General features: G+C 50.7%; 2 protein-coding genes and 1 pseudogene across 3 annotated transcripts; 2 read left to right on the forward strand and 1 right to left on the reverse strand.

Annotated features, from left to right (window-relative positions):
- Window positions 1–336: 336 nt before the first annotated feature.
- Window positions 337–4767, reverse strand: LOC149275017 (dual specificity tyrosine-phosphorylation-regulated kinase 1B-like). Its single transcript, XM_089504984.1, has 10 exons — window positions 4693–4767; window positions 4477–4596; window positions 3857–4045; window positions 3364–3511; window positions 2991–3277; window positions 2470–2616; window positions 2093–2233; window positions 1524–1827; window positions 1168–1271; window positions 337–849 (listed from the first exon to the last, which is right to left on the reverse strand). The coding sequence occupies exons 1-10, from the start codon at window positions 4753–4755 to the stop codon at window positions 337–339; spliced, it is 2016 nt and encodes a 671-aa protein (XP_089361110.1). The 5' UTR covers window positions 4756–4767.
- Window positions 4768–19442: 14675 nt separating this feature from the next.
- Window positions 19443–26540, forward strand: LOC149275018 (cytochrome c oxidase subunit 6B1-like). 2 transcript variants are annotated; one of them, XM_089504991.1, is made up of 4 exons: window positions 19443–19481; window positions 25681–25756; window positions 25843–25943; window positions 26379–26540. In XM_089504991.1, exons 1-4 carry the CDS (start codon window positions 19443–19445, stop codon window positions 26430–26432), a joined length of 270 nt encoding a protein of 89 aa, XP_089361117.1. In that variant the 3' UTR covers window positions 26433–26540. The 2 variants fall into 2 exon arrangements, with proteins under 2 accessions (XP_089361117.1, XP_089361116.1); XM_089504990.1 differs by lacking the exon at window positions 19443–19481 and adding an exon at window positions 24787–24834 and having other exon boundaries at window positions 25646–25756.
- On the forward strand, window positions 21219–21317 carry LOC149275019 (U6 spliceosomal RNA; annotated as a pseudogene).

Here is a 26540-nt window from a genome sequence, read left to right on the forward strand (position 1 = left end):
AAAAAGCAATTTAAAAAAAAAAAAACAAGAAAAAAAAATAGAAATTAAAATTAAAAAAAAAAAAAGCAGTCCGATTGAAGTCTGTTAAAACTGCTTCTCATGGTCAACACACACTTCACACTCCTCTCGTAGTGATTTTTTTTTAATAAATAAACATTTCACATTAACAGCTACACCTTGACATTTTTTTTTTTTTGATGGTTGTGATAAAAGCCAGCTCACCCCTTTTTTTTTTTTTTTTTTTTTTCCACAACCCACCCTGCCGCCTGCCAGCCCTCCTCTCCGAATTCAGTATTTCTATTATTGGTATGGCTTTAATCTTACATGAAAGAATCATCAAGAGCTCGCTGCCGTACTCTGAGGGACACAAACGCCTAACATAGCACTCTCCTCCGTTTCCGTCCTGTTCCGGATGTGAGGTGGTCCAACCATGCTGGATGAGTTGCTAGGGTAGGGGTAATTCAGCGGCCCACCCGAGTCGTTGTGTCCACTGACTGTTCTAGTCCGAAAAGCGGAAACCCCTAAGTGTAAGTTTGAGGAGCCAAACGGAGTGCAGTCTAAGCTAGAGTGATGAGGGTGCAATGAAGAGGAAGACTGGGGGTGTCGGTGTCCCAAGCTGAGCTCCATGGACTCGGGGATTTGCGGAGAGGAGGAGGTGATGTGTTGCCGGTGGTAGTGGGGCCGGTTGACGTGATGATACAGCGGGTGAGGGTGGTGCGGCTCGTTTCCGTGGAAATGCTGCGGCTGACTGGGAGTAGGCTTGTGAGGTAAGATCTGAGGGTAGGCATCGCTGTTTGTGATGGGAACGTCTCCACCGGCCCACAGTCTTATCTGCTGTTGAGAAGGAACCTGCGAAGGATTGGAGAACGCAACAGAGTCACCGACCCGAGCAGAAAACGATTCGCCCGCATCCCAAACCCGCCTATCGATGCGATGACATCAAGCGATGACATCAAGCGATGACCAGGTCTATACCGACACGGCCATGTTTTCTGCCCCACACGGGGGCACCGGGTCAAGACGGGACGATAAAGCATACTACAGAACCCCCTCCCCCATTATATCACTTGTGGGGAGTAACTGCCCAAGTGCTGCAAACAGGGCTTTTTGAGTTGGGGGGACAAGTTACCAACTCAGAGCACGAAGTCGAGTCGCCGTCATACATACCTGCGGACTCTGCATCTCGTAGTCCGTGTGCGCGACCGCGCTGTTATAATATCTGTTGCTGTACCGATAATTACGGTTGTCGTTAGAAGAGCCGCTTGATCCTCCTGCAGTAAAAAGCAAGGAAACAGAATCAGCAAACGACGCCTAACATAAAAATACGGCTTTCCCATCGCAGCGACGCTCCGGGGAAACTGCAGCCGCGACATTCAATGTCAAACCTTCACTCGAGCCCCGTAAGATTTAGGGGGCACCCCAAGAGTATTTCCAATTCATTAAAGACTAAAAGGCTAGCGCTAGAAGCCGTATTTATACCGTCCAAACGGCCCAGGGTCCCACGCGACGAGACGGAGACCCACCTGAGCTGGACACGGAACTGGTTGTACTGGTCGAGTGACTGTGGTCCATCGCAGGGCTTGTAGAGTTACTGTTACTAGTATTAGTCCCTTCGTCTGTTGTTTTCTTGAAGAAGTTGTGCTGGAGAGCGTAGAAAGGGGTAATTCTAGTTTTGGGGTCATAATCCAACATCCTCAGAATTAAATCCTTGAACTTCAGATAATCGGATGGCGAGTGGCCCTGCTCCCCGGCCCTGCGGCCTCCGGGGCCCCCCGTTTCCACGCCCAGGACTTCGTGAAGTCTGCGAGTCCCGGGTACCTTGTATTCCTGAAGACGGAGAAATAAAAAGGCAGAAGCACTTTGGTTACTGGTCACGGATCCCGGTATTTCGCTGCGAGGGGAACCTATTTACTAAACAACCAAGGCCCCTCCACGCCCGGGCAGAGCGAGCCTGCCAACACCCTCCAAGCCATACGGGGTCCTAATCTGCTTCAAACCTGGCCGTCTGTACCCGGGTGAGGACATGAAAGTGAAGACCACCAACTTGTGGATACTCTTCCCCTGAGCGATACGTTTGGGGGGACGCCGTTACCTTTTTGATATCCTTGTTTTTCTTTACAGTCCACGTCCCTTCGGGAAGCTTGTCGAAGTATTTCCGTGCTTTCGGGGCCTGGTCCAGCATGTGGCCGGGGGGCGTCCCGAGGACCTCCACTATCTTGTTCATTTGATCCACCTGAAGCGAACCCGAGGAGACATCACTCACAGCGTTACCACACACCTCAGGCCGGCGGCCACGCGCAATAATCTACGGCCGCCGATTCCGCGCAGGCGTCACCAGAAAGGGGCGACAGAACTCGCACCGGGAGAAGGGCCGGTCGAGAGGTCTCTTTGGGCTACGTTTAGCTCGGCCAGTCAGGTAAACGAACGGAACATCAAACAATTAAATACATCGACGTCTGAACTGCTTACCTCGTTGGATCCACTGAATAAAGGCTCTCCCGTGTGCATTTCCACCAAAATACACCCTAAAGACCACATGTCTATCGCCAAGTCGTAGGGCATCCCCAGCAAAACTTCGGGCGAACGATAAAAACGGCTCTGAATATACTGGTAGATCTTTAAAATAATACAATTTTTGGGTTACTTAAACGGAAAACAACAAAAAAAAAAAAAAAAAGAAAAAAAAAACTTTAGCATTCTCACAAGAAAAGCACGCAATCAAACCGCAAGATCCTGGGGGCCCAGAACCTGCCGGACCGCCGGTCGCTCCCCGCATCCTAACGCTGTACGCAAGAACCAAACCTCCACGCCAAATCTAGCGAGTATCCCCCCGCGGAGACCCTTACGTTACACGGTTAGAAAAGTTATAAACGCTAGGAGGCTTTACAGCTAATTTTGGGAGAAAACCCCAAAACCGATGTGTAGGAGGAAGATCCGGGGAGGCGGCGTTCGCTCCCAATCAGGGTAAGAGCTCCGGAGATGAGACGTACCCTTTGCCCGAGCTGGCAGGAGCTACCAAAGTCCACGATTTTGATGGCACTTCGCTTGGGGTTACAAAGGAGGATATTCTCTGGTTTCAGGTCGCAGTGAATGATGCTGAGCTCGGGAGTCGCCAAGAAGAGCAACGCCGTACAGAGCTGCTGGGCGAACTTGCGCGTCAGGTTTAGGGAGACGCCGCGGAAGTTCGTGTTCCGCAGAAGGTCGTATAAGTTGTAGGACAGAAGCTCAAACACCAGACACAGATGGTTCCGGAACATAAAATGCCGTTTTAGATGAACTGAAACAAGAAAAGAAAACAGACTTTCAGCCGACGATCACGCAGATCTCTCCCGGCAATAAGTGATCGAGGCTGTCGGCGCGTACCTATGTAATACTTCATTTCCGTGTCATGTTTGTTCATAAGCTCGAGGAGGCGCAGCTCGATCTGGGCCTGGTTCAGAAAGGCTTTCTTATTCTTGATGATTTTGATAGCTACCCATTCCTGGTCGTGATGGTCGTAGGCCTTAACCACCTGAAGAGCCGAGACACAAGAGAAAACCGCGCATGCGATTAAGAGAGCAGACCGGAAACGGCATCAAATGACGCGGCTTCGAGGCGTGACCCCCGCTTTAACCCACAAGCCAACGCGGGAACAGCCAAGATCCCGGTCTGGCCCCAAGATCTTCTCACGGACATCAAAACGCGACTGATCCCGGGAAACTGTGTTCGGAGTGCGGTGTATGCTTGCAGAGCCCCCCCAACCAGCAACCGAGTAATAACCCAAACAATAACCCCCTCCCCCACGACTAGCTAGCAATGGCTGCCATACTGGAGAATTGCGTCCCCAATCGTCTTATTTCTTTGTATAAACACCGACCTGGCCGAAGGAGCCTTTCCCGATCAGAGAATCGATTTCGTATCGGTCCATCCACTTCTCGCCGTTCTTCACGATGTAATCGTAGTTATCGTCGTCGAATCCGTCGTTAAACACTTTCCTCTCTTTCTTTGTGCTGGAATCCTCGGGGGGCACTTGTTGGGCTCGCCGCTTCTTCTTAGCGTAATACACCTGAGGATCGCATGAAACAAATAAATAAAAAAACTGAACTTTTTCTGCAACGACATTTAGATTTACCAAACGGCACAAAAAGGTGTAACATTGCCTTAACTTCAACCATAACCAACAATTATCCTTTCATCGCTCGCTCTATTCCCGAGTCTCGCTGACGACAGCCCTTTGAGACCTTGGAATAGTCTGAACGAGACGCTTGGTCCCGCGCGGTGACAGCAGCCCGGGTCGTAGTCCATGCACACGGAGCCATGAATGCTCCACGAGGAGATCCGCGAGGCACGCGGGAGAGCAGACGGCATTTTATTGGCATCTTAACAGAAGTTTTTCTAACTTTTATTTAAGAACATTAAGGATCCGTTCATAAAAGTCTCATAACTCTGGATTTGCCATCAGTAACACACGCCGCGGTCCCTTCCAGCGTCACTGACCTCATTTATGTGCTTGTAAGTCTTTATTAAATCCACCGACAGCTTCCGTAGGGGTGCGGCCGCCGGATCTCGGAAGGTTAATGGGATCCGCCTCTGTAAGATGGTCATGTCTGGCAGGACCTGAGAGAAAAAGGATCGGGTGCCATCAGCGGCAGGTAAACAGCAGCCTCGTTCCCCCCCCCCCATCCCCCCGCGTTTTACCGCGACGTAACTTACCTGCTGATGGTCCGCCATTGATTGGAGGCTGGAGAAGGGGGCGTGGCTGTGCTGGCTCGACATGCTTGCCTCAGTGGGGACGAAGGCGAAGGGGGCAGCCAGACAGAGAGAGGAGGAGGAGGGCGGCTTGCATCCTGTGCTGCTGCCACCTGCGACAGAACAAACGCGTTAGCGGGACCCTTCATCACTTCGGGTTCAAGCCGATAATCCCCCCACCCCCAATACACAAAAACTCCCAAATATATATATGATGGGGCATCAATTTATAACCAGGAGGGGCCACAGTGGCCCCTAAGAGATCAGTTTATGTTGAATCAAGAAATCAGCATCAAGTAATGCTTGTTTTACAAAGATCCCAATGCAGATGGGGTGATGGAAGAACGCGGCACTCGCTGCTCCCGACGGCAGGGATTTACGCAGCCCGGCCCGTGATGTTTTCATCATAGACGGCCTCGGAGCCCAGCAGTCTGCAGGGACCACGAAAACTTACAAAAGAAAATAAAGAGCACCGTCCATGATTACCAAAACCGGACCCCCGCTCCCACAGCGCCCCCGCATCACCTACAGGGATGGATCATAGTATTATACACACATACTGGCCCGCTAGTGACAGGATCGGCCACCCAGGCAGCTTCAGCTTCTGCCCAGCTTTTATAAGGCCGGGGTTACAGGGAGCCGACCCCGCTTGTTTTCGGGGGGATCTGGCGATCGGCGTTTGGGGGAAGCTCGGCGGATACGAGCCAGCAGAGGCTGCGAGCGATACTCTGCCTGCAAAGCTTCTACCGGTTACCAAGGTAACAAGCGAGCGCATGCAGTCCGAAGACTCTGCGATAGGAGAAGGAGCGGCGAGACGTTAGACAGATGCCCGGCCAATCGGAGCAGGAGTGCTGCGGCAGGAACAGCAGCATCCGTGCAGGCAAGGGCTGGCCACAAGGGCCGTGTACACTGCAGGCACCGGCCAAACGCAGCTTCGCTCTAGCGTCAAACCGCAATGTTGGTGAAAGCAGTAAAGGAGCCAAGTGGCCAAACGCGATCCGTTCTGCCATGATGGCCCAAAAGGCCCGGGGTAGCTCGTCGCTATACAGAGGCCTATTCACTAAAGGCCAGGGGGACGTCGGCATTTGCACCCCTAGGATGATGTCACGACGCGCGCGGGGGGGGGGGTGTTTGGGGGGCACAGGCAGAGAGACACGTAGCTTTGGGCATTGTGTTATCCAGAACACCAGGGAGGGCAACCAACCACAGAACATACGCGCCAACGGCCACCCGGACGCTCAGGATGAGAGATTTAAGGGATTTAATTGGTCGGATGATACCGAACTCAGCACGTTCAAATTAACCCTTTCAGCGGGTCCAACAAGCAGACAAAAACATCTCAACCAGAAACAAACTAGTGTCTGGGAACGCGTTTTGGGGTTTTAATGCCCTTTAAACGGCCTTGATATCCTGACATGGGGATAACAGCTTTCTTTGGGGGGTTGGAGGGGCAAATTCATTCTGGTCTCTATTCTTAAGTTCCCGTTTTCTTCAGCTAATTGGCCGAGCTTGATGTACAGGTATCCAATCACAGACCAGTAACTATGGGCCGGGTTAGCCTCCCGCCCGGGTCTATAAATAACGAAGTCAGCTGTGCTGCCTCAGCAGCAGCCCGGAATACCAGCATGCACACAGCTGACTAAACACAGCTGCCGGCAGCCGATTTCTGGTTGGCAGGGAAACCCGGCGACTCCTCCCAGGCAAACCAACTCGAAACAGGGAAGCGCGGCCCGGTCGGAGCGCATCACACCTCTCCGCGTACAGGTGTGAAGCCACCAGACATCACCCGGCGCTCCTCGGAGCTCCCGTTACATTCGCTTCCTCCGTTTAGGGATGAGGTACGGATACGGAGAGCAGACCAAAGAGTTAAAGATAGATACGGCTGCAAAACGTTACCGAAAAAGGTTTAACGGCTAAAAAGTCTTCCGAGCGCAAAGAAAGCTATTAATCTGACGCATATCCACGACACGGGCCGCGAACAACACACCGCGGGCAGCAGCCGTGACGAGGAGGCCTCATACTGGCAGAACGCCCTAAGTAAATATGGCTGAAGCCTCCTACCTCTACCGTAGACCAAAACAGATGAAGGGGCGTCACGGACAGCATAACACTACAGAGAGCCACAAAGGGCCACAGCGGAGTCCCATTAGACATAATATGGAGTTGTGGTCTTTCCTAAAATCAATATGGCTGCTCCTAAGATGCTTGTTGGCAAGTCAAGGAAGCTTAGAATGGAGGGAATATATATTTACATTACAGGTTTATTTAATGAGGTCTCTCTAGAAACCTAGCAGTTATCGGCAGATCGCCCCCCCCAGTCTGTCCATTGTAACGATTCAAACCTTAAATCAGTCGTCGGTCTCGTCTTAGATTCAGGAGCCGTATGTCTATCCCATGTATTACCCCCTACCACTTCTGCTGGGAGGCTGTTCCACTTATCAACCACCCTCTTGATGAGGCACCTTAACATAGAGAGCAGCTCTGGCTCCTGAACAGTCACAGTGTCCGTGATCAGACACCAAACAGGACAGGGTGGGCCGTTGTAGTGTTTTCATGGAACGTAAGCCAGAGAGCGGTGCCCTCTCCGGCAGACTATCCTCCCCCGGTAGACAGGAACCTCAACGAGCAAACTCTAGAGATATTCATAGCTGCTACGAGACTCGGAATCATTAAACACCGTGTCGGGGGAATCGCAGCCTGTCCTGGGCTGCCGCACAACGTCATTTACTGATAAAGCTTAAAAAAAAAAAAAAAAAAAGTTCTACAGACCTCGCCGCCGGCATCCACGTTCCGGGAAACGCATCCGGACTTTCAAGGAACAGCTTCAGCCCGACTTCGGCAAAGTCAACACTAAATCCTCAGAAAAGGTTTTGTTTGCTTTGATAGGCGTAATGATTCTGAGATATAGGATATGTATACATCACGCACACGCGTGTAACGCCGGCGGCCATTGAACAGAGATGATTGGTGTACGACTGCTGAGAATTCGATGCCAAAGAAGGCAGCCGAGGAGCGAGCGCATGGGATCCAAGCAGCGGCTCGCGGGGTATTTATAGACCACTGAACTAAAAATACCCCCTCGTCTTCAAGTAAAGTGTCGGGTGTACAAGGCAGAGTGCACACGCAAAGAACACGCGAGCACACTACTACACAGAGTTTATTCCGCAGACGTTAAACCCAACGTACGACAGAGAAAAACACGGCTAGAGAGCGCGCCGGCCCACCGCGCTCTTACTTTATAGGACCCTTGACAGATATCTAAGGCGCCACCTTCCAAAACACCAACGAGGGAAGCACTAAACACATTCTATTCATCTCATATGAACAGGCGCCACGACATGGAGAGGGGGCAGCGAAGACCCCAATTACTCCAGGGGTCCGAACATGTTTAGACCTCCATGATGAAGTTTTGTAGCTTCTGATCCGGAGGGGACGTTGAATCGCCCCGTACCATATGTCAAACTTACTGAGAGAGGCACAAAACACGCAAGGCTCGCCGCCCGCGCATGAACGTTTAACAAAGTCAAGGAAACCGGGTTTGTTTTTTTTTTTAACCCGGTTGTTCGACAAGCACAAAATCCACAAAGTGTATACAAAACACGCTTATTACACGGAAGACCAGAGAAACTTCTTAAGTTTCACGCAATATCATCGGCCAGCCACCAAACACAAAGTTAAAGGCTTGGCACGGGGGGGGGGGGGGGTTAAATGGTTGGAAATGGCTTAACCGGCAAGTTGCACGTGTAGGTCATCGTACACGGCTGACACACGTCAAAGAGGAAGCTCGACAACCCGTTACAGGCACCTAAAGGGTGGAAGACGAAGCATTGCGCAAGCGCAGGAATTTAGGCGACGGTTAAAGCCACAGGAGCCAAAAGTAGAGAGTCTAAAAGTTTTAGCGCGACTGGCGAGCGTAAGGTAAGGGAACGGCGCCCCTCCTGGTGACGGATCGCAGGCTCCCTGCCAAGCGGCCCGTAACCGCCTGGCGACACCGCGGGGTCGTTTAAGGTCTCCACGAAATAAGAGACCCCGTACTATGAATAGCCGAATAAAATAGGCAGACACAAGCCGGCCGCTTCCGCCGCGCTCTGATCCGACACCAGAGACTCCGCTCTGCCGAGTATCCCAAATTACGCAGGGGGACGCGCGGCACATTATATTCTCACGTATATCCAACGTACGTTACTGAGAGAGCAGGAAGTAGAAGTTTAAACGCAGGCGCCAAGAGAAACTTAAAAAAATTATTTTAGTCCAGCTCAATTTTTTTTTTCATAACAGTAGATTAAAGCCAAGAGTCCTAAATATAATAAAAAATATATATAAAATAAAGCCCTAGGGAAAGACATTAATACAGGGCCACACAGGAGGCACGCTCCCCACGACCAACACGTGCAAAGAACCCGGCCGGCAGATCGGCCCTATCCGGCCCCCGTTTCCCCTGCTGTAAAGACTCGAACCTTAATGAGTCGTTGGTCTCGTCTTAGATTCAGGAGCCGTATGTCTATCCCATGCGTGTTTAATCCCCGCACTGTATTACCCTCCGTCACTACCCGACTACCCAACGTGCGGAAAGCTTGCCAATAACAGGGGTAAAAAAGTCAAGGGGGGTGAATACGGTATTTAATAACCCCAACCTCCTTGCGATGTCACCGGTCCAAGCAATGGCCAAAAAACCATCCGCCTCCACGCGTCACATTAACGCGACAGACATCACCCGAAGTATCGGCTACAAGTCGCCAGCTTATAACCAGGGACTGCCTCTATACAGTACGGGTTAAAGAACCAAATCGGGGTCAAACTATTGTTTCACAATAAAAATGACATTAAATAATCGCACAAGGACGTTCAACCAAAGGTCCCGCGAAGTGCCACGAGCCGGACTTCCCGGGGACTTCATTCACAACCGCAGTAATTATGGGTTTATAAAGAAAACGCGGGATAAAAGTGAGACTTCTTCACCAGACGCCACGTTTAGCATAACACCAACACACACGCTCTGCTTGCCGTCAGTTCTGACAGCCGACGGCAGCAGGTGACACTCCTGCGGCAACGACTCCAGAGTCACAACGCTGGGTTACAGGACGGGGAGGAGGAAAAAGTACCCCGGAGGACTGATAATTGGGTTATAGTCCTGTAACGGTCGAGTTGTGACAGCTGGAGACGTCTTGATACGACTCAGAACTTTTAAGGAGTCAATGAACTTTTAGGATCTGATGTGAAGGCGCTCGCCCGTTATGAGCCGAAACGCGACAAACCGTTGGAGCGCGCCGACTGTTACTGCGCCGGGCACCTTTTTCAACATACAAAACATAGAACCCACCGGCAGATCGGCCCCATTCGGCCCGCCTAGTCTGCCTTTATCAGTCCTCGGTCTGGTCTTAAGAGACCCCAGCGACCGGCTGATCGGGTGGGAGGGGAACCTGATGCCAGGTATGGGTAGATTAGGGAGGGATACCAACTTCTGGAAGGCTTCTTGTTGCAGTGGGAAGGAGGCAAGTAACACACGGGATCCTTATTGATCCATTCCGTCTGTAATGCCGAGAGCATTCTCTGAGGGGGAGCCTCTTCAGAACTGGATGTGATCACCATCGATATCCAACAACTGATCCACGAGTGTCCGGGTGGGCAGCTGGAGGGCCAAATAACGTAAAATAGTCACGAGCCGAGAGCTCCTCACACATCCATGATCTCCGGTCACTGCGGCGGACGGTGGGCCGCAGGTACGAGGAAAAAAATAATAAAAAAGTCCACGCCTTCTAATAAAGTATAAAAGCAAATCCGGGGCCCGTGCACCGCGTTATACAGACGGTAAATCCTCAGTCCGATCTGTCCCGACTGCAGTCCGTGCAAGAGTCCGGGTCGGCCTTATCTCTGGGGCCGCATGCTACCTGCCGGGAGCGCATACACCAGGTACCGAATCAAGTGTGTGCGCCGCAGCCCGGCCCGCACCTCCAGTGTCCCGGGGCGAACAGGGTGAAGGCGGGTCATGGAAGGTCACAGCGGTGTCAGAGCAGGCACACGGCTGCCAGGGAGAAGGCGACTAGGTGCGAGACCAGGGCCGGCCGCTCAAGGCCCGGAGTTACGGAGCAGATCCCGGACTTGTCTCTAGCGGCGGTCGGCTCTGGGCCGTTCAGGGGCCAGAGGCTACCCAACTCGCTTGTCGGTTCTCTCGCCGTGAGCAGGGTATCAGTCCCGGGTCGGCCTCGGTATCCGCTCTCCTATTCGCACAGTCCCCCTGCTCCAAACTCCGGGCTCTCCCAGCTCGGAGGCTCCACACCCTGGGACGTACCACTGCAGCCCACAAGGAGGGGGGAGGCGGGAAGGCCCAACCTGCACGTCACACACAGAAAATGCAACTTCCGACGACCCGCCCAGTAACTGCCACCCCCCGCATCAGCAAGTGCCCCGAGACAGCGCAGCCGGTTATTTTATAGAAACGCGGGGCCCGCGAGCGTCGTTCCCTCTACCTCCCCCCCCAGCGCCGCCTGTGAGATGCCACCTCCCACAGCTCCAAACCATTTATAGTAACGTAAGCAATCTGTCAGAAGGGGGCGCGCTTCCGCTGCGCGCGCTCCCGCCACAGCCGCCGCTTCCGTTTCAAAACGGGCGGGGAAAAAAACCCCACCACCCTATGACGGATTGTTGGTGTTTTTCTCCTCTCTCCTCAGCCCCTGTCACTGCTGAAACATGGTAGACACTTACAGCTTTATCTATCGGTGAGCTTGTACACATAGACGGCTCCCGTGGTGTTTGTGAGGCACAAGATGGCCATTCTCAATGCCCTCATTTAGCACGGGACGCCCCTTTTAATGGTGCCCCGTCCTGTCAGCGGCTAGGGCGGCTTCCATACTAACAGTATGTTTGAGACCCTGGCCAGCCTGAAGCTTCCTTCGCCGTTCTGCTAACCGAGCCGGGCTGTGTGGGCGGTGAGGAGGAGGAGGGTTTTGTTCTAACTGACAGAGACATGTTTGATTCTGCTGAGTCACCCGCCCGTCTCTGAGGCACTCAGCGGACGTGTCCAACTGCGGGCGGGAAGGAGTGTGGGGGAGGGAAGCGCCAGCACTGCCCCAAGCTGCACCAACGCCTTAGCAACACTGCGCTGATTGGCTGGCTCGCACAGCGGGAACGAAAGGGGTGCGCTTCTCATTGGCTGGTGAGTGGTAGGCGAAGCTCTGATTGGCTGTTTTGGCAGGGACTCCGTGCTCTCTGAAGGCAGAAAAAAAGGGACCAGCTGATAAAGCAGCAGCGAGCGAGGCGGGAGCGGGCTGGGGCTCGGGCACAACAAGCAGCGCCTTCCCCAGCAGGGGCCACACGGCAAAGCCGGCCAATGGCACTGCGGCCCCGGCTCAGTCCTGTCAGTGTAGTTTTAATGGCAGCTGCCATATCCCCTGTCACCTTCTTAAAGGCTCTGACACCCTCTTGTCTCTTCTACCCCCCCCCCCCCCAACTGACAGCTAAAGCTGCACAGCTAAAAGAAAAACAAAACACAAATAACCTCAAGAAAGCGGGGTAAGTGAAATGTGGGTAGTGAACAGGGCCACGGGCACCCAGTCTAACCCCACTAGTGCCATCTACCTAAAGGGTCTGACATGCAACCCATGGGGTGGTAAAGAGAGCGCGGCCTGCGACACGGAACATAAAATCCTAGCGAATGATGGCAGCTTTCTACAGAACGGCAGGTTCACCTTCGGTGCCCATAACAGCTGCTGACGGCCATGCAAGGTGTGGCAGGGTTGGCAAAGTTCCCCCCTGAAGGGTGATGAATGTAGGGCATGGGTGGCTTTAGGACAGGGTGATGCTATGTGCTCTATAGGCATGGCGCTGGGGGTCACTCACTCGCCCCAGTATCTTTCCCTGAAACTTATTGGCAGATGATGTAGGTTAAACTCTCCACCACTCCGGTATCCCGTTATGTGCGGTCACGCATAAAACGATTCTTGTTCAAAGTTTGAAGCATGGCCGTATCACCATAGCAACCAACATAATATTCATGGAGATTGCGCCAGTGCACTGGCTGCTATAGTGACAACACAAGTTTTTAAGCTTATCGCAGTAGCGCTTATGAAGCACTTGTGCAGAAACATACCAAACTCAGTGAGTCTCCAAAAGCCCTCAGACTGGGGCATAAACTAGATCATTGCCCTTGTGATCATATAATCAATATCGCGAGAGACCGCAACATGCCTTACGCTGCTTCTGTTTATACGAGCTTCCCTTAAGCCCATCGAGACATGACCCCCGAGCTCCTTTCCCTCAATCCGATTATTTATATGTCTATTCAAAGCCGGTGACATTTTGGCGAAAGGCCGCATTATCCTGGACCTAAAAATACGTAAAATCAACATCAAATAAAGTAAAAAAGCGGGAAGATTGAGAAAAGTATTTGTGCGTAGCTCCCTTCCACACCCACAACGTGACAAAAGTAACAAGAACGGCAGAAACGTACTTTTCGCTGCACTCGGAAACACGAAACGAGGCGTCACATAGAAATAATAAATACTTTTATCGGGGGCCCTCCCGAGATCCGGTTTCTTCTTCATTTCAGGAAATCCCCCGGGCCCCATGCAGCATCACTCGGGATCATCGGGAGGCTGGGAGTGAGTATAAGGAGTATTGATTGACAAATTGATTTATTTTGGCAGGTCTCCTGCTTTGTGACTCTAGGACGAAGCACATCATTGAAACAATGGAGCGGCACACAGGTAGTCACACCGAAAGCCTGCTGCCGGCTCAACACCGGGGTTAAGGAGCAGAGCCCAGGCCTACTGAAAAGTGAGGGGGACCCGTCACCAATACCCCCCCCCCATAAGCACTCAAATTTCCGGGGGGGGGGGGGGGGCGTTATTTTGCGATTTCAATAAAGCTTGGATTTTCACTACACAAGGCTTTGGCTGTCTCCGTGACTTTAGGAAACACCCAAAGCGTGATCAGGGAATGTCAGCCTAATGTCGCTAAATACCCCGAGTGCATAAAAAGAAAAATGTTTAAAAAAAAAAAAAAAAAAAAAAAAACAACAACTCTGGAACAGCCCTCTAATCCCAGGATCGATATTACCCACTAAAGGAGGATAATGAGCGGAGGCCCTTTCTTAGTGGTAATTAAAGCATAGATGCCCTTACACGGAACTGCAAGTATTATAAGAAGCCGCAATTAACTAAATGTCACCGGACCCTCTATAAAAGTCTGATACGTTACTAGGAAATGCTGGAGGCCATATAGCACTTGAAGGAGTTAATAGGATTTCAGGGGCAAAGTTCTGAATGTGGAGCAGTCACCATGGAAACCAACAGATTGTTGTTGCTGACTGCTCCACATTTAGCATTTAACTTCTCCCTATGGCCCAGCCCCCTGCGTTTATGTCTAATGCCCCCCAATCATAGCCGTTAACGGGGGCATCAGGAAAGACACGGGCGCTGTGTGCGCATGCAGCAGGGTAGCACTCATGAAGATACAGGGCTCTGGTCTATAATTAGATTACGCGGGGGGGGGGGGGTTCCTACGATGATACTCCTTATCACTGTATGCCACATCACACTTATTACATTCTTCTCCCTGCTGCTTTAAGTGTTATCAATCAGCCTTTTGTAAGAACCACAGATTCCCCCAGCACCGAGCAGAAGGGCAGAAATGTTCCCGTGCATGCCTCTGCAGACTAACCTCTAACATTTACTCTGCTATGGCAACAGGCTCCCTATTGGCTAGCACAAATGCTACTTCCAGCCAATCGCAGGAGCCCCTCAGCGGTGATGCATGTTGCTAGGTTATATATGATGCAGTGAATGATTATGCCCAAACAAAGAGAGAAGCCGGAGCAGTAGAGGCGCTCCAAAAATACCCCTCTTTTCAAAGCCAATGCTCCTTCCAGGAACATGCAGATATAAATAACGCAGTGCAGTTACCAACCCCGATCTGTAACCAATATCCACGCCGATCACATGCACCCCGCAAGCAGGCGGCCAAAACGCTCCGCCAGCGCTCTGCCATCCGAAACACACATGTTCAAAGCGCGTTCGCATCAGACGTCCTCTGCTTCTGAGCGTGTGCACTGCAGCTCGCTGCAAGATCTGCTGCAACCAGATCAGGTTAACCCCCGGTGTGCAGCACTGCATCGAGCCGCACTACCCTAGGAGTTAAAGGGCCAGATCATTAGTTAGCGAAGCCCATCCCGCTTCTCTTTTTATTAACGACCCGACCTCCCGAGGTGGGTGCTGTAAGAGGGGGCCAGGTCCGTTCCTGCCGACTCCGCGCTTTTACTGGGATTACCGGGGAGCTCCTCTCCTCGAGACTTTAATGAAACCGGACAGAAAGTAATCGGCGCACTTATACCTGCAACTTTCTGCCCGTTTCAAAACACGTCCACCAAGACCAACTCTAACTACCGATGCGTAAAAAACCCAACACGGTTACAGTGATCCATCTCAGCGACAGCAGTAAACTTTACAGGGAAAGCAAGCGAGGGGCGGTATATTAACGCATCATTCAATAATACGCATGCAGGGTGAGCACTGATGGCGGTGAAGACGCTGGCCACGAAGATCTCGCCATAACCAGATCCCTTCCGGTTTTGGTTGATGGTCTTGTGGGAGCTGCAGCTTCACCTGAAGTCAGCAGCATGATCCCCGCAGAACAAACCCCCCCAGGACATGTCTCCATGTTTGCTGGAAACTCCCAAAACCGAGGACAACAGCAGAGATCATTTGCGGTTCCTCTACAGAGATAACATCTCCGAACAGGCCCCGGGCCCTGTATTAATAACCATTAAACTCACTTTACTGCAGCCAGGTGCGTCAAAAATACAAGAACCAATCACTTAAGCCGTCAGTGCCACGCCAGCATCCGCCGACAATAATAATAATTAATTTTTTAAAAAATCATGAAAGAACAGACCCCCAAACGGCTTTCTTTAGACCCGTAACAGAAGGGTCATCCTTAAAATTATCAGACCACAATAAAATAAATAAAAATAACAAAAAAAACAAACAAACCTATGCTTCAAAGCCCCTCCACTTGCCATAGCGGTCTGTAGATAAGGACTCCTCTGCTGAATGAAACATATTTTGGGTGTCTTGATCATGAGATCAGTGTGAGGAGCAAGAAGAACATGTTGGAGAAAGCGATCTGATGGAACCGCTGACCTACTTACTACACGGAGAGTACAAGACTGGGCAGAAAGCTGGGCAGAGGGGGCAGAAAGCTGGGCAGAGGGGGCAGAAAGCTGGGCAGAGGGGGCAGAAAGCTGGGCAGAGGGGGCAGAAAGCTGGGCAGAGGGGGCAGAAAGCTGGGCAGAGGGGGCAGAAAGCTGGTGCGCCGGGAGCCGTGACTAACCAGACGTTTGTTGAGTACCGGCACACCAGATGGTCCGGGGCGACGCTGGGCCTTTCAGGGTAAGAGGTCTGTTACGGAAGTTTGATGGAGTCCCCGGTACCCGGCCTGCCTGATCGCCCTTCAATTCCCGCACTTTACATAGTTTATAAAAACAAGAACCCGGATTCATTTGTTTTGATCATTCACAGAAAAAAAAAAACTAAAAGTTACAAAGTAACGGCGGCCGCATCCACTCTCCGGTCGCGTCCTACAAACCGCTCGCTACATGTCGGCCAGCAGCCGAGAAACGAGGCCCATCCGCCTCGCAAAGCCGGGACTCTGCGTTCAACCAAAAGCCTGGAACCAATTCCCAGATCCAGAGCGTCCTTTAACATCCCAATTCCACCCCCGTCACCACTCGGGAGTCCGACAAGGACTGTATTCCATATAAACAAAGTATAAACGCTGACGCTCCAAATCACCCCCCCCCAGCATGACACGACACGAGGTTACCTCAACACATGGGCGGCCGGCCTTCGTCCCCGAGGGAGCCACCGGAAACATGCCGGACGATTCCCAAGCACCAGAACTTTCTACCCCATTCCATTCCAAGTTAAATACCCCCCCCCCTACAACTCCCAGTAACCTGCCCTCACCTCACCGAGTGCTCAGCTCAGAAGCGATCCTAGGAGATGGAACTCACTAAAGGAGACATGTATCCAACCCCCCCCCCCCGCTGTATAATAATAAAAAAGAATAATAAATAATAATGTATACAGCCCCCGCTGTATAATAATAAATTAATAATAATAAGATCATACAGCCAAAGAGACATCTCCGGAGCGTGAGAGTCAGCGAGGAGCGTCCCGTGAAGGGAGCGCGGAAACTCTTAGTAATTTTCCTTCACCGAAACGGTACGGAATGGTCCAATCTGCGGGAACGTGCCACCGGTTGCCGTGGCGATATCACCGCTCAGAATTTGCACCTTGATTTATAAACACACCTCAGCAGGAATTTCAGTGACAGAAAACATGCCGGAAAACACAGAGCATGTCAAACGGCAAAGCAGAGCGTCGCACACGGGTGACCGTTTATTTGTTAATAAAGTTTTTATTTTAATTAAAATTAAAAATACTGCAAAAGCTTTTTAAACAGCGCAGGCTCTGCACACCCAGGGGGGGGCCGTCCCCCAGCACCCTGAACATGCGGACAGCTCCCAAGTTTAATGAATGAAAACAGACGCGCACAAACCAAACAAACCTCATCTTTACTATTATTCTCTTTTTCTTGTCACAAAGCCCCAACAACTCCCGCAGCACATCTAGCAGTCCCTACATTCAAAGTGTCTGACAAAACCATGACTGACGCCCCCCACACATTGGGTACAGGGGGCCCGGCCGCTCGGATACACCTTGACAACCTGAAGCACCGTAGGAAACAATCTATTTAGGAAGCTGCAGCTCGTTCTGCACCGTTACCCCCATCCAGAGCGCCTCCTCAGCCCAGGGGCCGGACGAATACCCCTGTGACACAATCACCCCAAGCAGGGCAGTTGGGCTTCACATACGGGGGCATCAGAGGAGCGAGAGGCATGTGGATCCGCAGTTACCCCCCTGGTGTCACTCCGCACATTATCTGCCCTGACAGCGTCCATCACGTGCAGGCACAGAGGTGACATTAACCCGTACATGGGGTGCCCTGTCCCCGGGGTCTGCGCAGGGCTCCGCACACAGGCAGGGCTGGGAGAAACACATATTCATACATTATCTCTTATTTATGGCGGATCAGAAGGTTTTCACTCCTTCAGCATCCATCCACACCTCACCCGGCATGTCCCGATATCCACTGCCTCTGTCAGGCCAATGCTACCCGCGTCCATTCCAGCGAGAAGGACGGGAAGGAGAGAGGAAGCCTCCTGCAGCTCCGCATCCTCCCGCAGGCCGCGCCCGGATCCCCGGCCTCTCCTGACAGCGCGGCCGCTGCACCACACACCCTCCCCGGCATCCCCCCGCCACCTCGCCCCGCTCCTTACCTTAGGCGCAGCGGCTACTTCTCCTCGGGCGGACACACATCATGCAAAGATCTGCAGTGGAGGCCGAGGTCGTGCAGACCCCAACCGGCGGCACACAGGCTTCCCTTCCCGGCAGCTCTGCCGGGTTCCCGTACCTTGCGGCCAGGCCGGGGAAGGCAGCCCAGGGCAGCTGTCAGCGCCAGCGGGTTCGGTGCTATGCCAGCTCGGCTCCTCTGCCGCGCACCACGGCTCCGGCACTGATTTTTTTTTCCCAGTAATGCAACACAAAATGGCTGCGAAAACAAACCGACGCAACAGCCGCTGAAGAGAAATCACGTGAGTGCGCAGGCGCAGAGCCCCGCTGAGCCGCCAGCGCGTGCCCGCCTCTGCTCGGGGACTCGGCCCTGCGTCATTGGTCAGCGCCCCCTTCCGTCCCCGCCCCACTAAACTGTAGGAGAAACCACGCCCATCATCTCTGGAGAAGGTTTTCTGCTGTCGCACCGCAAGCAGCATCACTGAGAAAAGCAGGGCTGAGCACTGTTATCAGTTATTAATTACAGCCCAGCAGCCATAAAGTGATTTCTCGGGTCCTTTAAGGCAGATAATGGCCCTTTCAGCCATAGAGCAACATACATGTAGTTATAAGAGTGGTACAGGAGAATAAGTGAACAACTGGTCACATCTGTAACAAAGGAGGAGAAATGTCCCAACAAGAGGCCAGGATCTAACACTAGAGGGTCAGAGGCTGAGATGGAATGGAGGGAAGTTTTACTTTACTGAGAGGGTGGTAGATAAGTGGAACAGCCTCCCAGCAGAAGTGGTAGAGGGTAATACAGTGAGGGTATTAAACATCCATGGGATCGGCATATGGCTCCTGAATATAAGACGAGACAGACAACTGATTAAGAAGGTTCGGTGAAAGTTTCGAGAAGATATGAAGGCTCCTCGATGGTTACTATTAGAACGTTTCAGGTTTTATTGCTTTAACGCAGATGTCCCACCTCTTTATAGACCACACAAGGGAAGCGTGAAAGACAAACGGAGGAACTCAGACCAAAGCATGAGCCCCAGAGACTCTGAAGATACCTCCAAAAACAAAAAGCCAACGAGGAACAGAATTTTTGTTAATTATTTTGAAGCTCAATGTTCCAAACTTTAATCCCACCTATGGGCCATGCAGCCCCTTCTCCCCCCTAGGGCTGAGGTAGGACCGAATCTTCTTGTTCCTCCTCCGAAGAAGGGAACCATTTAAGTCATAAAGAGAAGGTGGTGACCAAAAGGCGAGCACACCCCCCCCACCCAAAATCTAAACTATGTATTTTCTAGAAGTAAATGTAATTTTAATATGAAAACGATGGATTTCTGGGCTTCAGGTCAAGTGAATTTTGCTGAGTTCTTGATGTCTGAGGCTCAACGAATGCGTAGAAGGGTTAGTGAGGTGAGTAGATGGCCGTGGAGTATCATATGTGACCCTAAGTCCTCCTCAGTACATACAAAGCGTAGTCATGATCCACCTGGTGCTGCCAAATCCAGGAACGTCCCTCGCCCACCGCTTGGTGTGAAAGTTTTATAGAAGACGGACAGTTGGAGGAACCTTTCCTGTCCTCATATAACCGGTGCGGCTGGTAGATGATGGCTTGGCTTGGACAATGATCAACCTCATTCTGTCCTCGCCCTCCCCTGGCGCTTAACGTTATGCACCCTTAGAACGCCCGAGGCGGACAACCTACCTTATGGATGGACCATCACAACCCTTATTGTTATCTGACATTGAGGGGGCTGTACCAAGTGCCCCGTTAGGTGATGCAACCGGCATCGGCACATATTGGCTCCTCTGTGTTCTAATTCGGAACGCTGACGCACGGAGACAGACCCTTCCAGCTGCTATTTATAGATTTATTGTAGACTCTCGATGCCGGAGTCCGTTCTCCAGAAGAATGTTTGGGGCAGCTGTTAGTACTCAGTCCGCAGCTCATAACGTGAGACGGGAGGAACGCCCACTCCTTGACATTTTATTTTTAACTGAAACTCCCGAGATACACGTCTGTCCAGACCAAGCCAGCGTTCCAAAGGAGCTTCCGAGTAATCGCGGGTTTTTATCCTTCGACAAACACCTATTAGCGGAATTCTATTTAAAGATTTCATTGTAAAATATGCCGACCCCGTGGGACGTCAAGCAGGCACAAAACCGGAATCAGGAAAAGTTTGAAGAAGCCTTTACTGCTTCTATGGCAACAAAGCCCTTCAGCTTATCATTGCTTTCCCCTTACGTCACATGATAACAGGGAAGGTTTCACTTAGTCGTAGACCTGTGATTAAATCGTGAAACCCGTGAGTTGCACGAAGAGCACTGCGCGGTATGCACATTTATAGCGGGATGATTCATTTTAATATTTAAACCACTGTCCAGACCACTTAGTGGCGGTCCATGGGGACCATTTTTGAGCACTTGACCCACCCATCGATTCCAATGGTGCCAAGTGTCATAAATCGAGACTCTATTACACACTTATGGGGTTAGAGTGTCTGCGTATGAGCGAATGCCATTGAGAAAAAAGACCACGGAATACACTCATCCTCTGTTGCTAGTCTTATATGGAACTGATACTTTGTGGCCTATTCACTAAATGGAGAGTTGATGGGAAAGTTCCTTCAGCTCATTAACTTACTATAGATTTACAGACACGAACAGGTCCTGCATGATGTATAGTTAAATCGGGGAGATTTCTCCTCACTCATTGGAGTATACATTTTCCAGTGTCTTTCATCATGAATAGTCAAGTGAAAGAGTTGAAACCACATCTCCCCTGCCAGCTCCCCATTTAGTGAATAAACCCCATTTTGCTGGGTTAATAAAGAGCCGTTTAGCTATTAAAGGCCTTTGCTGCCCTCTGCTGGTGAGTGCTGGGATCGCAGGCAGCGTCACATTGCGCAGAGTTTTATGTTTCTAAGGCATTAAGCAACAAAAATAATTTCAAAGATCATTTAAGGGTCCCTATCCGATGTATGCTGTTTATTCCAATGTTGCCCTCGCTGGTAGGGCCAGCAGTCAACATGCCGTACATGACTCACGGCCACCCCAATCCACCCGCAACCAGTCATGTGCATTTGGAGCTAAGTACCATTCCTTAAATAGGGTCATTGGCTGGGACAGCTGGACAGAGCGTTGGAGGCTCCGCTTCAGCAGCACACGTTCTAAAATTGGAACAATACGGGGAAGATTAGCATGGGCTCGGAACACGGGTGACTCACAAATTCCTGAAAGCCTACTTTAGAGAAAGAGTAGTAGATACCTGGAACAGACATCCAGGGGGGAGTATTACAGACAAACACACACTTTGTACTGATAGACTTCCAGCCTGCAATAACATCAAAACATTAAAAAAAGGTCTGTATCCCACAATTGTTCTAATAGAATAGAATTTGGGGCACACAGTGAGAAAATGCTCTGTCTGTCACAGGAGGACACGCAGGGGGCTCCCCCTTCCTCTTCTAGGGTTTTACCTCGGCTAACCCCACTTTTCAGAGGGTGCCTTTGGCGCCCTCTAGTGGAGGCTGCAATTCTCCTGCGATGACTTCAGGGGCTACAGCCTACAAAATAGGAAGACAGGGAAGTAAAGGGGAGTTCGGCACGTTGGCTCCTAGGGTTCCTTTAAAATATCTGGGAGTCTGGATTTCACCGATCCTGGGACAAAAAGAGAGGAGATGGGAAATATATTTCCCCCGCGGACCCCCGAAGCGTTTCTTATATGAAAAGGCTGTTGCGCATGCTGAGTATGTGTTTAGTTATCATCATGTTACAAAGTATCTGTTATTCCTCACTATGTAACCCAGCTAACTGGCATACGAAGGTAACTAGGCTACTCAGGGGTCTCCTTCTTTGAGGGGAGTGGTTTTGTGAAGGGGTAGGGCTAGACAGCCATCAGTGGGAGGGATTAGGCGTAATGAAGGTGGATAGCGGGCTTAGCCACACCCCTGGCTGGAGAAGCAAGAAACTGACTTGGAAACCCTGGCATGCAGCATTTCACCTGGAGACTCCCGGTCATCCCCAGAGAGTTCCCACCTAGGATGGTAGGTTTTTTCTACTGCTTCAGCCACCTTTTTGATAAAGTGTGTGCATATGAGCATATGGTAATGGTATATGGTGTTAGTGCTGGTGTCCCCTGGGAGTGTGTGTATAAGTGTATGGTGTTAGAGAGTGCGCATGTATGTGAGTGTATGGTGTTAGTGTGTGAGTTACTGTATGGCGTAAGAGTGTGTGTATACGAGCATTTGGTACAGGTGTGTGGTGTTAGTGTGTCAGTGTATGGTGTTTGAGTGTGAGGGTATGCCTTGTGCTGGTGGCTCCTGAGAGTGTGTGTGTATGTGTATGGTGTTAGAGTGAGTGTATAGTGTGAAGTTTATCAGATCCTCTGCTAAGTTTTATTATAGCTGTAAGTGAACCAAAAATGTTTTTTCAATAAAAATCACCTTTTTCCAAACTTCTGTGCTCAAGTTTTTATCTTTTCTCGGCCACGACATGCACTTTTTTTCCTTCGTTTTCTCGCTGCTCTTCTGACCTCGAGAAGCCCCTCCAGCCGCCAGACCCCTCGGAATATTCGTGTCTGTTTCTCCGCAGTATTTTCCAAGTCCTTGGAGTTATTTTTGCTTCCAATCTCACTTTATTGGGATTTCAATGATCCATATCTACGGCTCCAGCAACGTTATTATTATTGGTTTATATAGCACCGTCCCAGTCCGCAGCGATGTACAACCCCCATAACAGACACATCTCAGGTATCTCTAGAAGAGATTCATATTTTTGTGAATATCCATTATATTGTAACGGCCGCCGCTGCCATATTTTTCGTAGTGCGGGCTGGCTATGGTAGGTAGCCGCTCCGAGTCCCGTGGTAAAACCTAATCCTGACAAGTTGACTTAAATGCTAGCTGCAGCAGCCCGTGTGTCTCATACGCTTTGTGCCCAAATGAGCCATAAAAACCTCCGGGTTTGACCCGGCTTCTCTGGGTGAAGTCCTGCTTCCGGGTCACGTTCTACTTTTTCTGGGTCGGGTGTCATGAACGCACCCTACTCCAAGCGTGCGCGTTACTTGGTTCTGGTGGTAAAAGGGTTAAAATTCACTATCTGTCTGCCCTAGACCAGAAATAGTGATACAAATATCTACCCTTAATACCACCCGCAAATAACTATAATGATATAACTAATATCAAAATAACGCTGCCACCACCAAGACAATTTATAAATGGGGTGCCTTGGTCCCCCAAGCGAATTAGACTAAAAACCCATGCAAGGAAAGATGGCGACTTACTCAAAATTAGATCTTGGCCCCTAGTAAGCACCCTGACCAATTTCCTCTCATTAAATTTATACTTTTTCCAAGCTGGCCCAGAAGTGGTATAAGCGGAGGGAAGGGGTACCTATAGGAACCCATATCAGTCAAAATAACTAATTTTCATCTTATTCTCCCTCCTGTGTCGCCACAGCAATAATTCATGCATTTATGAATTTCTTGTAAATTATGAAGTCATAGATATGTCACACTTGCTACTTATGACTGAATACCACAGTCTTCACAATTCCTTCCAGTTTAAGTTGCGCCGCCATATTTGTATTGTTTTTGTAGGGTGCGTTCTAGATGCACAGAAGGAGGTATGATTAGGAATCTATGAGTTATTATTGTATGTGTTGGATATGACCTGGATATGAAATGGTTTTCCTGACTGTTAGTGGTCGCTTAGCATATCAAAGAATCCAGTATCTATGAGGGGATCCAAGCATATGGTGGATCACTGAGCAAGTAGAGGTAGAGGCATCTCCACTGTAAGATTTCACACCTTGCAGAGGGCCCTTTTTGTAGTCCGAGCTTCAAAAGACAAATTTATCTTAAAAGATCTTTTGGCACCACATGCCTATACAATTGAATTAACCCCTCTCATACTGAAATTGGCCATACCAGCTCTACCGGGTAGCAAGTCCATGTACGTACTACAAGTTGGCGTGACAGCGGGGAAGCAGCATTTGGCCACACCCACCTTTCCTGCTCCCGGCCCACTATAATGACCGTACAAGCGCTCTGGTTAGCCTGACCTGGAAAATTCTCAGGGGTGTAGATGGGACGGGGTGTGAGAATTGCGCATCATGCCGCCATAACAGCGCCTGCGTAACCGGGGCCAACCTGCCTATGACATCACACGTGTCGGGGTCCTGGTGAAGCCCTGTATTTAAACCCTTGCTTTTTAGTTAACCACCCCGATGTTTTGAACGACCAGCAAGGGCACTTTTGTTTTAGGGGGTGTGATACCCTAATGATGGGCAAACATTCCGAGCCCCTAGAAAAGAGGGGTATCGGGGAGGATACCCAAAAAAGGAATGGTCAAACTAAACAGGTACACTTGGGAGGTATGCTTCAGTAGGATGGGGTGTATTTAGCTGCACAGTATAATGGTAATAAGTATGACCCCAGTTGTGCTGCCAGTCGGGGAGGTTATGTGACACCTATAAAATGGCGGCAGCTCCAAGGTTGCGCCCTTTGATCCAGCCAATAGTTAGGCGCGCCATGGCCATCCAATAGGAGCCCGGCATTGCTCTTTAACCCTTGCGTTGCTGTATAAAACCTGACGCGCTGTAGCGGGTTCCTTACAGCACGCGCGAGTCCCTACGTCACCACGCAGCCCGTTTCTAGTACGTGCCCTTCTTCGCCGTGCTCTGCGTGACGCACTTCCTCCCGAGCAGCCGCAGTTCCGCTCTCTCAGTACAGTGACATTGAAGATCTGCGGACGTTGAGATCGAGGTGAGAGGCCGTTACCGGCCCTGGGCACCGGGAATCTGGGAAGGGGGACAGGGCTCAGGGGTGGACGCGTACGAGAATACCGGGCTCTGCAGTTAAATGCGCAGCATCTACTTCTCCGTAATACGGGGGCTCCTGGGGGCCCCTCGGGCTATGGGGCCGGTATGCCAGGCTACGAGGGGGTCTCCATCCGTCCATGCCAGGCAGTCTGACAGCTCGAGGGGGCCTAAATAGATCTGCACTGTTTCCTATAGTATATCACCCGCCGGATATTTATTCTTTATGCACAGGGTGCCTGGCAATAGCCCCCAAGCCCCTGGGGTAATTGCCCCGTGCGGCACATTGGCTATTTCCAGTGTAATTACTCACCTAGTTGCCCTTCTTACTTTCTGAGCCCCCACATCAACCCTGCAGTAACCCCAGCCAGTGCTTTTCTCCTCCTGCAGGAAATATATTTGTATCCACCTGGGGGTATCTTGTGGTTAATTGCCCCCTTGTTATTCTCTATAAAATCTTTATAATTCTTTAATCAGTTCTTCCTCCACCAACATTATCGGATAAGGATGTGGAAGAAGGGTATGAAGGCTTAATCAAGGGCATCCTTGAGGTGGTTATGCCCCTTTTGCCCCCAGAAGGGCACTAAGGGTATCCAGTCCTTTAATACGCCTATGAGCTGGTGTTTAATAAGCAGCTTCCCAGATATATTGTAATGCTTCCTTATCCGTAATCAGACACAGTATAAGCGCGATGGGTCGTTCTCTCTGCGTGTTTTCATCTCTTATCTGACCCTCATGCTTTTATTTTTACGTTGCAGGAAAAATGGCCGACGATATCCGCGCAAAAATCGAGAACTACAAGACCGCTCCTTTCGATGCGCGGTTCCCGAACCAGAACCAGACCAAACACTGCTACCAGAATTACCTGGGTGAGACCCCGTTACCCTCTGCTCTGCCGTGCCAGCCTTTGCTTGATGAAATAGTCTGTTTATGACGCGGTTTCTTTCCTTTTCAGATTACCATCGCTGCCAGAAATCCTTGACCAGCAAAGGGAGAGACCCTTACCCCTGCGAGTGGTACTCCAAGGTGTATAAGACCATGTGCCTGAACTCGTGGGTAAGAGATCGTCAGCCTTACATCAGAAGACTTTATGTATATCCTGCTTGGCTGAGAATAATAGGAGTTATGACACAAGTTAGGGGAGGCGTGCGTCCTCGGCAGGTTGCTTTAAAATCTTAAGGAATTTGCTCCGTTTGGGGGGCACTTAGTGCTTTGCAAACACAGCGTTTTCTGTTGAGCGTTTCTGAGGACCGAATTATATGAAAGTATATGATTCTAGAGCAATAATGGTGAAGTGGCTGCATCGCCATAGCAACCAAAGGAAAGCCAGCACTGAAGACTATCATATCAAAGTTTTCCCCAAGCACAATGTTAATGGGTCGTCCCGTAGACACTGTTGATGAGGTCCTAGTGCCTGACTACACGTCGGCAACCCAAGGCTGATGATTAGTACGTCACAGACTGACGCGATGGGTGTTTCTGTCTTCCTAGGTGGAGCGGTGGGACGAGCAGAGAGAGAATGGTACATTCGCAGGCAAAATATAAGCGACTCCGCTTTCCGGTCAGAAATGAACTGTTCTGGATAATACGGAAGGATCCTCCAAGCTTGAATAAAGCCTCCACGTCGGGAATTTCATGTGAAACCGTGTGTCT

This window comes from Sceloporus occidentalis, unplaced genomic scaffold (assembly GCF_023333645.1).
Source record: "Sceloporus occidentalis isolate IW3139 unplaced genomic scaffold, rSceOcc1.0.p SCAF_302, whole genome shotgun sequence".
Lineage (NCBI taxonomy): Eukaryota > Metazoa > Chordata > Lepidosauria > Squamata > Phrynosomatidae > Sceloporus > Sceloporus occidentalis.

Excerpts from the sequence above, each read along its gene's own strand:
- LOC149275017 (XM_089504984.1), bottom strand. The coding sequence starts at position 4,755 with ATGTCGAGCCAGCACAGCCACGCCCCCTTCTCCAGCCTCCAATCAATG. Across the intron at positions 2,617-2,990 it reads CCTGCCAGCTCGGGCAAAGG|ATCTACCAGTATATTCAGAG; the intron begins GTACGTCTCATC and ends ATTATTTTAAAG. Across the intron at positions 2,234-2,469 it reads TATTCAGTGGATCCAACGAG|GTGGATCAAATGAACAAGAT; the intron begins GTAAGCAGTTCA and ends GGTTCGCTTCAG.
- LOC149275018 (XM_089504991.1), top strand. The coding sequence starts at position 19,443 with ATGTCTGAGGCTCAACGAATGCGTAGAAGGGTTAGTGAG. Across the intron at positions 19,482-25,680 it reads TGCGTAGAAGGGTTAGTGAG|AACTACAAGACCGCTCCTTT; the intron begins GTGAGTAGATGG and ends GCAAAAATCGAG. Across the intron at positions 25,944-26,378 it reads CCATGTGCCTGAACTCGTGG|GTGGAGCGGTGGGACGAGCA; the intron begins GTAAGAGATCGT and ends CTGTCTTCCTAG.